This window comes from Urocitellus parryii, chromosome 4 (assembly GCF_045843805.1).
Source record: "Urocitellus parryii isolate mUroPar1 chromosome 4, mUroPar1.hap1, whole genome shotgun sequence".
In the NCBI taxonomy this organism is placed as follows: domain Eukaryota; kingdom Metazoa; phylum Chordata; class Mammalia; order Rodentia; family Sciuridae; genus Urocitellus; species Urocitellus parryii.
This window is the reverse complement of record NC_135534.1, coordinates 147,799,859-147,811,546: the sequence shown is the minus strand read 5'-3', so window position 1 is coordinate 147,811,546 and position 11,688 is coordinate 147,799,859. Positions and strand designations below refer to the sequence as shown.

General features: G+C 39.9%; 1 protein-coding gene across 4 annotated transcripts in view; it reads right to left on the bottom strand.

Moving 5' to 3' along the window:
• The window catches only part of Rcl1 (RNA terminal phosphate cyclase like 1), a 68,391-nt gene that overhangs the window by 31,211 nt on the left and 25,492 nt on the right, over nt 1–11,688 (bottom strand). For 3 of the 4 annotated variants that reach the window (XR_013343505.1, XM_026414263.2, XM_026414264.1), the window contains exons 2-3: nt 8,746–8,817; nt 6,003–6,178 (exon numbers count right to left, since the gene is read on the bottom strand). The exons of the other annotated variant lie outside the window; for it this stretch is intronic. Coding sequence is in view for 2 of the 3 variants with exons in the window: in XM_026414263.2 (XP_026270048.1) it covers nt 6,003–6,178; nt 8,746–8,817 (248 nt within the window). In the remaining variant the exon portion in view is untranslated. The remainder of the gene's footprint in view (nt 1–6,002; nt 6,179–8,745; nt 8,818–11,688) is intronic. 4 annotated transcript variants of the gene reach the window in all.

The following is an 11,688-nucleotide window of genomic DNA, read 5'->3' as shown; positions in this document are numbered from 1 at the left end:
GAGAAAGCCCTCATCCTGGTCTTGGCTCTGCCTCTAATTAGCTGCACAGCCACAAATGAGAAAAATCACAACCATCTCAATTTCTTGTCTCTAGATAAGAACCTTATGCTGGTTCGTCTCCAAGCTGCTAACAATTTTCACACGCTGATTTGACAGAATGATCTCCAAGGAGGCTTTATAGCAGAAGATACGCTCTAACTAAATATCTGGGTATTAGAAAATTAACCAGAAGTAGAAATAACCTGTAAAGCCTGGGAACGTGTTCAGAATGGATCAGGTGTGGCAGGGGCAGTGACAAGGAAAACCTATTAAAGATTAGCTTATTTTAATTAAATATTAAAGCTAAACATACCCAAAAACGTAATTCAGTCATGCATCACTTAACAATAGGGATATTTTCTGAGAAACACGTCATTAGGTGATTTTGTCCCTGTGCAAACATCACAGAGTGTTCTTACCTACTTTTTTTTTTTTTTTTTTTTTTTTTTGAGATGGGGGTGTTGCTAAGTTGCCCAGTTGCTCAATCCTCCCATTTCAGCCTCCAAGCGGCTGGGATTACAGATGCACACCACCCCTCCAACTAAGTGTGCATATATAAACCTAGATGGTGCAGACAAGTACACTCCTAGGCTATATGGTATGGTTGATTTTTAAATTTGTCATTTTTATTTTTTGTTTAAACTTTTTTGTTCAAAACTAAAACACAGTCTGGGTACAGTGGCGCACACCTGTAATCCCAGCAGCTCAGCAGGCTGAGGCAGGAGGATCACAAGTTCAAAGACAGCCTGAGCAACTTGATGAGTCCCTGAGTAGCTTAGCAAGATGTTGTCTCAAAATGAAATATTAAAAAGGGCTGGGGATGTGGCTCAGTAGTTAAGCACCCCTGGGTTCAATCCCTGGTACAAGGAAAAAAAAAAAAAACCCTAGGGCACAAACACATAGCTTAGATCTATGCAGGATCAAGATCATCAATATCGCTATCTTCTACCTCCAAATCTTGTCCCACAGGAAGGTTTTCAGGAGCAATAACATGCATGGGGTTGTCATCTCCTCTGAGAACAATGCCTTCTTCTGGAATTCCCTTCTGAAGGGGCCTTCGAGGGGTTGTTTTACAATTAGCTTTTTCATAAGTAGAAAGAATAAACTCTAAATTAACAAGAAAACTATAATAGAGTAAATACATATACCAATAACATTTATTTTTATCAAGCACTATGAACTGGATGAGCACAGTGGTTTACATCTGTAATCCCAGGCTGAGGAAGGAGGATCTAGGCAGTCTAGGCAATTTAGTGAGACCTCAGGAACTCAGTAGAACAGTGTCTCAAAATAAAAAATTAAAAGGGTTAGGAATCTAATTCAGTGATAACCTGTCCCTTGGGTTCAATCCCCAATCCCCAGAAAAAAGTATTATGTCCTGTACATAACTGTATATACTATGTTTTCATATAACTGGCAGCACAGTAGGCTTGTTTACACTAGCATCACATGTGACAGAAGCTTTGCACTATGACATAGGACAGTTGTGGGGTATTTGTTTTTGTTTTTTTATCAGGGATTGATCCCAGGGGCACTTAACCACTAAGCCATATCCACAGTTCTTTTTTGCATTCCATTTAGAGATAGGGTCTCCCTAAGCTGCTTAGAGCCTCGCTAAGTTGCTGAGGCTGGCTTTGAACTTGTGATCTTTCTGCCTCTATCTGAGCCTCTAGGCTTACAGGTATGCACCACCACACTCAGCTAGATGCAACATTTCAACAGCTACGATGTCAATAGGTGACATCTTATGGGACCACTGGTATACACATAGTCTGTCATTGATGGAAACACTATTATGTAGCACATGACTATATACTCATATGGGATTGCCAGAACCCAGAAGAGTCTGTCTAGGATAGAATTAAGGGTGGCTGGGGAAAGGACGAAGCCAAATCTTAAAGACTTGGTAAGTGCTAGGATACAGGTTACTCTGAAACTAGGCAGCCACCACCTCTCCTGGGGAAAAAAGATAAGAAAGTAGAGCATCCTTTCTGCCTCATTCTACTTATACCCTAAGTCACAAAGGACAAAGTCAAATAAACTTATTTCCAAAGTCAGCCAGAAGCACAAGTGTAATTTCAAGTACTGTCCTGTCTCCTAATCACTCTCCACCAGACACACTTGGTATTGTGAGACAAGGGTTGGAAAGCTAAAGAGGGCTTAAGCCTCAATCTGCCTCTAACTAGCTGTGAAATCTGGGATACTTCCCTAAATCTCTGAAGCCTTAGTTTCTTCTGTATGAAATAAGAAGCTAGCCTGAACACTCTATTATCTTCTCCAGCTCTGCATGTTCTAGCTAAAGCAGAATAAGGCCTGCGAGCTCTGCTTCAGGGAAACTGAGCTGTCCCTCTATGGTCAGAGAGAAAAGGCAAGGGTCTGACTTAAAAAATGGTAAATCAGGGTACCTTTCTCAGAGGTCAACAACACTTCTCACTACCAAACCTCACTGCTCAATCTTAACCTGACTCCTGCAAACAGTAACTCTGGATCATTCCCAGCTACTTACAATTTGACTGGTGCTTGGTTTCTCCAAATTTCTTTTCTATTTCCAGCTACTTTTTTCTCTCTCATATCTTAAACACTCACTTCCCCTCACTCTTCTATTCTCAGTTCCTTGCTCCACAGGGCAAAAAACAATAAACAAACAAACAAACAAAAAAAAAAAAAAAAAAACTCTACGACTCACAAAGTCTAGAAAGGAAATTGAAATGAATAAGGTGGTCAACTGAGAATTGTGTTGTTGAGAGCCACAGCCAAAGGGGCCCCAGCAAACTTCCAGCTGCCGGCTGTTGCTTACAGTGGCCCCAACAACATCTAGCTGATTGGCTCCTCTGCGGTGATGTTCATTGGGCTGTTTCCCTGCCCTTCAGACTGCCAGCTGATGATTGGCTCACAGCGGCCCCAGCAACATCTAGCTGATTGGCTCCTCTGCGGTGATGTTCATTGGGCTGTTTCCCTGCCCTTCAGATTACGGAACTGCTCATTGGGGGACTTCTTTGGCTCCGCCCACGCGACCCAGCCAATCGGCCTCAAGAGCAGGAGGATTGTGGGAGGTGGAGTGGTTTGTGTGGTGAGAGGCTTGTGGAAGCCAGTGGTGGCAGTTGGGCTCTGAGGGTTTTTCCTGAGGAGCTGTTTTGTTTGGCGTTTGTAGTTTTAAAAATAAAGTTTGTTTCTTTTGACAAGTGGCTCCTGAATTGTGCCCAGCCAGACTGCGGCATTGTGTCCAGCTGGAAAGCTCATGTCTTACCAGAGGGCAGCTGCCACATAGCTCCAACTGATGGCCATCATGCAGGAACAGCCTTCCACTGCTCTTGCATTGCCCTACTCATGCAAAAGCTGGGATTTTGACATGAACAACAAATTCATTCTCTCTCTCTCTCTCTTACTCCCCTCCGCCAACACACACACACACCACTGCCATCATCACATTATATAGGCCAAAGCAAAGACAGCTATAGGACCAATTCAGCTAAAATGCTACTAGTGTTCAACCATAGCTGGTCAATCTCACTGACCAGACTTATCTCAGTAGGTAAGATCCTGAGGATCTGCTTTGAATTTCCAGACAGTAGTTTCTAACTGCCATATGGACATCCCCATGTAGTTATGCTGCCAAAAGCTCAGAGTACAGTAACAAAATCAAACATATCATCCATTATCCTACCACAATTTCCCCTTACTGTGTCAAACACTATCTAAACATTATCCTTAAAGTCAATCAGGACAAAAAAAATTATGAAGTCACTTTTGGCCATTCCTCTCAGTCCATCTCCAAGTAGTTGTCAAGTCATTAAGTCACTCTCGCCATCATGCCCTTCTCCTTATTTTTTACTTCCAGCTTTATAAAGCCCAAGCTAGTCTATCACTTCTCCAATTCACTGTTCACTCAACATCCAGGACTATCCTCCAAAAAGCCATATTTAACATGTTAAGAGGTAGGACCATGGAAGACCTAAAGATACACAATTCTGTCTTCCTGTTTTCTATTGCTATAATAAAATGCCTGAGACCAATTAAAAAAGAAAGAAAAAAAGTTGATTAAGTCATGAGGACACCACCTTCGCAAATGGACTAAGGATATTATCACAGAAGTGGGCTTGTGAGAAAAGGATACATTTAGCCCAATTTTTCTGTGTTGCCATCTGATGCCTACACCATTTTATGATGTAAGACAAAGGCCCTCACCAGAAGCCAGCACCATGTTCTTGGACTTCCCAGCCTACAGAAATGTAAGAAATAAACCTCTGTTCTTTATAAATTATCCAGTCTAGGTATTATGTTACAGCAATGCAAAATGGACTAAGGTACTGACGATCGGCACTTTGCTTGTACCTCTATCAGGGACCAAGGGGATTTAGTCTTTTCATCTCCCTAGCCATGCGCACAGGTGTCTACCCCATGAGAATGAGAGCTCCCTGACAGCAGAGTCACTCATGGTATTCATACTTGCATGACATGAGTAAATGGAGACAGGCTAAAGAAGTTATTCCTTACCTAGGATTAGGAGTATTTATTTTAACCTGGGCTAAGCCAAGTATATCAACCATCATCATTTAGTCATGCTGCTGGCAAAAGGAGATAGTCCTGTCATATATGAAAATAGATTTGTTTTTAATATGCTGCATAAAAGAATTAAGTACCATTTCTGGGGAAGTTATCAACTACACTGAGAACAGCTTTTAAAAATAGTAATTATAGAAAAGGAGTACAAAATTGGGATACACAGCATTAAAGTCCCAAGTATACTTTAGAACCTTTCCCCATAATTTGACACACTTTGCCTCCTTACATCTCAAAATATAGATGCCTCCTCTCACACTTTTAACAAAAGGGCCCATTTCCTAGCATCTTCTTAAAAATGCAGATTTTCTTCTTGAAAATCTTCTCAAAATGCTTCTTGAAAAGCAATCACTTAAATTAAAATTCTTATCAGTTTATATAACATTCATTTATAGGTAAGAATTTCAGATCTTGCACTGTACACTGCATTTAGCATGCTAGAAAAAGAGTTTACACAGCTGAATTCCCAAGGATTGAGAAATAAGTCTTCCATTGCCTAAGAACACATTAACCCAGATACTGGAAGGTATTCTGGTGGATACCAGCCTCCAATTTGGAGCTCAATACACCACTAACTGGTCTTTTCCAGTTAGGAATGCTGCACACACTTCAGAGTTGGCCTTAGAAACTGCCCATTCAAGGCTGTGGTCTATGTCTGTAACAGTGAAGACAAGTCAGGCCTCTTGGTCATCAGCTTTAACACCTTCTCTGGACAGTTAAGTACCCAAAAGCAGCAACTTTTCCCTCTGAGCACACTGGCATTAAGAGAACTGTACTGATCAAAATGAAGGTTTCAATTGTATATCAAACTGTTCTCTCCACAAATGCAGAAAAACTAGAGAGTTTAGTAAGAAGTTTATTGGTATCCACAAACTATCACACATTCCTTCCCTGCCCTTATGCTTTTTTCTAAATCTGCAAATTTCGCAGATAAAGAAAGTTCCTGATTTTATGGTTGAAGACTGGATAAGTCAAGACTCTGCTGTGGCAATGCCAAGAGATTATTTTCTGCCTAAAACGTTGATCTGCTGCCCTCTAGCCTCAGCTCTCAGATGACCTTACAAAACTCCACTCATACACTTCAGCCAACAGAAGCATATTTCATGTCAAACACTATGAGACATCAAGCATCTGTTTTGAAGATTACTAGACATAACAATGAAAGGCACCTTGATGAATGTTAGCAATCATCCTGAATGTGATGATCACAGGTTTTGGTTCATCTGCCTCCTGGAGTAAATTAACCACTAAATCTCAGATAAATAACAACAACAACAACAATAACAACAACAAAAAACCCACTCAAAAATAGAAGCGTGCTTATGAGAAACTTTTTTCTTAGTAATTGAGTAATAATGAGAAACAAAAGAAAAATCACACCATGGTTTGACCTCGATACTCACCGAAGGGTCAACTTGGTCATTGGTCACTCCTCGCAGTACTATTTTTAATGGGTGCTTCATAAATGGTGCCAGGCAGAGAAGACCCTCCAGATAATAGCCAATGCCACGAAGGATACTACAGTCATGTTCCAAGGATCCACCATATAGGAGGCCAGGTTGATAATATAAGGTTGTTCCTTAAACCAGAGGGAAAAAAAACAGCCAGATGCAGCAGGAACAAAACCAGTGTCACAAGACAATGAATGCAGTAAGTCCCAAGGGGAAAACAATGGCAAGGGCATCCAAGGGAGTTCAAAATGCCATTCCTGAGAGTCTGCACTTCACTCCAAAAGCTGAGTCACTACTGACAAGCCTCTGTAACAATAATAAACTGTGAGTGTAATTTAATAAATAGTAATAAATTAAACCCTTCTCTAAGCCATCTGAGTTTCCAAAGTCATGGCAGGGCACAGAAGAGGGCTCTTCATAGGCACCCTAGCCTCTTAGATGAACACTCTCAGACTGTGCTGACTGTAGGTTCATGAACAATAGCCTTAAAGCATCACACCAGCAGCCAGTATCCTCTAGGCCCCTTGAAATGAGATTTCTCATACAATTCATAAACCAAAAAAAGATGCCTAGAAAAGCAAGTACTTTGTGGCACTCAATGCCAAGAGTGGCAGGAATTTTAAATTAATACTAATAAATGGAACTATCTAAAATTATGTTATGGCTCTTGGTGAACACTCTTCTTCATTTTCTTTACTCATTTTTTCACATATATTTATATCATCCCCAAATTTTCTTACTAAATGTGATATCAGAGGAAAAACATTGTAAAACACCCTAGATGATTTGGGACAGTAGGGTAAACTAAGTACTTCTACTGCTCAAAATCTTTTGCAATGTCTTCTGGCACAATTTATCAAAAATAAATAAAGGAAAATAGCTCTTGAGAGTTTATAAAATAAAACACAAAAATCTAAATAATGACAATCATGATTATATTCTCATCAAAGTGACCAACACTTCTCAAAGGGTATGATTCTAGGTCATTTATCCTCAACAGTGTTAAGATCAAGAAGCCAGAGAAAGAGTATATAACCACAAAATCCTTCAATTCCAAACCTACTTATGCCAGAAATTAACCAAATGAGAAATTAACGAGATAAGGATAATGGATTTTATTCTAAAGGGGGGAATGAACAGGGTCACATAAATAAATGTCTTTCCAAACTCCACTGTGGACATGACTAGAGAATAAAATTATCTGCCTTCTGAATCTCTAATAATTTTTTCATTGCTGAAAAAAATCTCCAGCAATTTCAAAGTAAACAAGGCAAGAAGACTGAGGGAATTACAGCTGGCAAAGAGCATCTAAACATTTCAGGTCTGAACCTTGTTCTCTGCCAGGTATTGGGTAAATGCAGCTACAGATCAACATATCTCACATGGTACAAGGCCATGTATGAATCCAAGCTTGTTTTTCTTTAGAGAGTCAACATGGTGGTAACTGGGCATGGTGGCCAACACCTATAGTCCCAGCTATTCAGGAGGCTGAAGTGAAGATCACCTGAGCCCAGAAGTTCAAGTCCAGCCTGGGCAACACAGGAAAACTCTGTTTCAAAATTAATAAAATTTTTTTAAAAAGAAAGCCAACATATGAAAAGTCAGCAATTCCTTTGTGGAATATGTGTATAGAATTCACAAAGCCAGTCAAAGGTTATTTGCCATGACTCGTTACACAAAGCAGATAAAGATTCTAATAGAAAAAAAGAAGGGGAGAAAAAAGCTAGAAACAATGTAAGTATTTATCAGTAGAGAGCATTAAATAAATTATCACCCATCCATACAATGGAATACAATACTAGAGCCCACAGAAATATGGAGGTGGACCTGCATGTGCCAGTAGGGAAAGTTCTGAGACATCTGTGCAAGTGAAAAAAAAAATACTAGCTGCAGAACTGTGAAGAACATGACCCTGTTGATGGTCTGGGTTACATAAGTGCTCATGTAAGCAAGTGTGGTGACTGTGGCTACCCCAGGAGAAGGGACTGGAAGAGGAAAGTGGTAAAGGGGTTTTACCTTTTTTTTTTTTTTGCACATATTTGTATAAACTTATTTTAAAAGACAAAATTTTAAAATAGATTTCAACACATATAACTACTCAGAGTTTACTTTAAGAATAATATGATGATATATGGAAATGGACTTTGAAAAGATTTATGTAAATGTTAGGTATAAAACATGCTTGCTTGCTCATTTGAAACTCTCAGTTCTCTACCTTCCTTAAATCAAGTGTATGCCCCTTAAGTTGACAGATTTCACATACACCTCTGGAAATTTTTATCAAACACAGGAAACTGGGTCTATTTGAACTATTTTAATGATCTAGAATGATAAGTTTTTATTACAATCTTCACTCACAGATTTGTCTTGTTAAATCCAAAACAGAGCCTCTAAACATTCTAACCTAATGAAGACTTGTGTGACACAAAGTGATTAGTAAAGTTTTAAACACAATATAGTATTTATACCATTAAAAAGAGAGAGGGCTGGGGTTGTGGCTCAGTGGTAGGGCACTTGCTTAGCATGTGTGAGGCACTCACTGGGTTCGATCCTCAGCATCACATATAAATAAATTAAAAAAAATAAAGATCCATCAACAACTAATAAAAATATTTTTAAAAAGAGTGAGAAACAGAGGAATGTTTAGGTAATATATATATAGGTCCTTTCAGGAATGGACAGAAAAGGAGCTCACCTGTTTGGTTTATTTCAATTCGAGAACCATTAGTTATTTTGTCCAATAGCCTTATGAAGCTGGCTTCAAAATCTGTGGGGAAAAGAGAAAGATTGGCCTCATGTTAGGACACATCATCTGACCCTGGTACTATAGTAGACAACAGGTTATTTCCAGCACCATACGCAAGCTTTCCTCAAGAGCTGTGTGAGTGGACAAGTTGAGGAACCTGAAGCAGTGGGAAAAGCACTAAGTAGTATATATGGTTAGCAGAACGGTTAGAAACAACTCAGCCTTCACATTCCACAAAAATCAGCAACTCTATACCAGCAATGTAATGGGATATTAATTTCAACTGCATAAAACCCATAAAAGTCCTTTTTTTGACCTCAGGAGGACAAATCAAATAAGAGAAATGGCAGAAAGCAAGCAAGGGTTTTGACTTCAATTCTTCCAGATTCTGAGAGGGGAGATTAAAATTACGGGCCACTCTTCAGTCTCACAGATAGATAGAAAGAGTTCACAGTTTCTCTCTGGCACTCCAGCCAAAAAAAAGTGTCCCTTCTCCCTTCCTATCCCTTTCTGATCCATAATCATCTAACCAGTTCAGTTTTTATTAGATTAAAAAGGTGCTTGGGGACTGAGGTTGTGGCTCAGTAATAGAGCACTTGCCTCGCATGCGTGAGGCACTGGATTCGATCCTCAATACCACATAAAAATAAATAAATAAAATAAAGATATTGTGTCTATCTACAACTAAAATATATATAAAAGGTACTTGAACATACAGTATAACTGGCACCTACTTTTAAATGTATAAAAAAGACTCGGAAAAAATGTTAATGGGTTTCTCTTGATAGGATGATAAGATAGCATATAAATTTTATTCTAAAAGCTTATATTTTTATGTTTGAATTTGCTTTAATTCATTTTATGAACAGATTGTTTGTAAAAGCTAGTCATTCTTGAAAAGAAAGAGTGGAAGGAAAAAAGAGTGCAAGGAAATGAGAACAGATTTTAAATGTGAAATTATGTAAGAAGGGGAGTGATGAGTAAAGGAAGAGAATATGTCCCCTGGCCTTCCCTGAAGCTTCTCGTGAAAAACCCTTTAGCCGTAACCTGCCCATGGACAAGAACAGGAAGACCAACTCTTCTGCCATGGAAGGTACTGGAACAGCTTAGCACCTGTAGACAGTTCCCACTTCTGTAATCAACAAGCAGTATGGGGAAGAGATCCCAGCAGTCCTCTAAATTGATCCCAAAGGGTGACGAGATTAACTAAGCAATTCTCATTTACCTGGTCTATAACTTAACCATGTCCCATAACTCCTGTCATAGTAGGTTCTGCAATCTGTATAAAGAACACTAGGCTAAAAGTCAACAGAAACTCCACTAAAATCTTGAAACAAATAAAAATAGTTAATAACAGCTGCTGTGTATAGAACACTTACTTAACATATTACATTCTGTCATTTCATTCTCATGACCCTGAGACAAGTGTCATTCCCATTTTACAGAAGGTTGAGTGACACCAAGATTGTCAACTGGTCTAACTTGGTCAAATGACCAGTGAGTGGCTGAGCCAGGATTTGAGCCCAAGCCTCTCTTTCTCCAAAGTCTGTGCTCAACACCACACCATCACACTTGTTTGCCTCTACTCTGTTGAATCACTCAAAGCCAAGCTCTTTTGCTAGAAAATCATGGCAACTTTTTAACTACAGGCAGTGACCCATTGAAGGATCTGTGCTGAGGGCCATTGCCAAGTAGGAATGACGCATCAATATTTCCTTGCCAGCGTACCCCATGTTAAATGGACTTGCCTTGGAAATTTGCTGTGACCTTGCATGTATGTTTGAGGAAGATGACCCTGCTCAAGGTGATCCAGGTTTAAGCTATATCCTGCAGGTTTGAGGAAGTATCCTGCAGGCTTGAGGAAGTATCCTGGTCCTTGGGTTTAGGGTGTTCCCAGTTTAAGATAATTTGGTTTTAAGGCATTCCCAGTTTAAGACGATAGGGGTTTTAGGGAAGTTGGAGGTTGAAGATTATTGCTGCTGGGATTAGGGTGTTCCTGCTGTTTGTTCCCGTTGAGTTCTTGTGAGATTCAAAGGGGATTTGGAAAAAGATGCCTCGTGGAGTAGGTGAATTGTGCAGGAGATGGAGATTTCCCCTGAACCTGTGTGGAGGCCGCTGTGAGTTCGGGAATAAAGAATTGCTGTTTGAATCTACAAGGTGTGTGGTGGCTCGTGATTTCAGTGCCAGCCAAGACACTGGCAGATCTGGCAGTCAATTTAATGAGGCCCAATCAATATTTCTTTGTAACATAATTAGAACAGAATGGACTACAGTAACTACCTCCTATCTACAGTTTTACTTTCCACAGTTTGTTCAACCCATAGTTACCCACAGTCTGAAAATATTAAATGGAGATTTCCAGAAATAAACAATTCATTAGTTTCAAACTGCATGTCATTTCAAGTAGCTCGATGAAGGCTCATGACATACCCTTCTGTTCTGTAAGAGATATGATATGAATCATCCTTTTGTCTAGCATATCCAAACCATATATACAACCCACCAAGCCGGGCACGGTGGCGCACGCCTATAATCCCAGCGACTCAGGAGGCTGAAACAGGAGAATCCTGAGTTCAAAGCCAGCCTCAGCAACTAAGCAACTCAGTGAGACCCTGTCTCTAAATAAAATACAAAATAGGGCTGGGGATGTGGCTCAGTTGTTGAGTGCCCCCGAGTTCAATCCCCAGTACTAAAAAAAAAAAAAAAAAAAAAAAAAAATGCCTCAGCAACCCACTAGTTAGTCAATTAGCAGACCTCTCAGTTATCAGATCTGTTGGGAATCGCCCTGGCTCCAAAGACTAACTTCCCCATCCCCCAAGAAGAGCTGTCCAATGGTGAGCCCTGAAGGCTCACATGATCCTTACCCACTAATCAGAGCCCTGCTGGCTTACA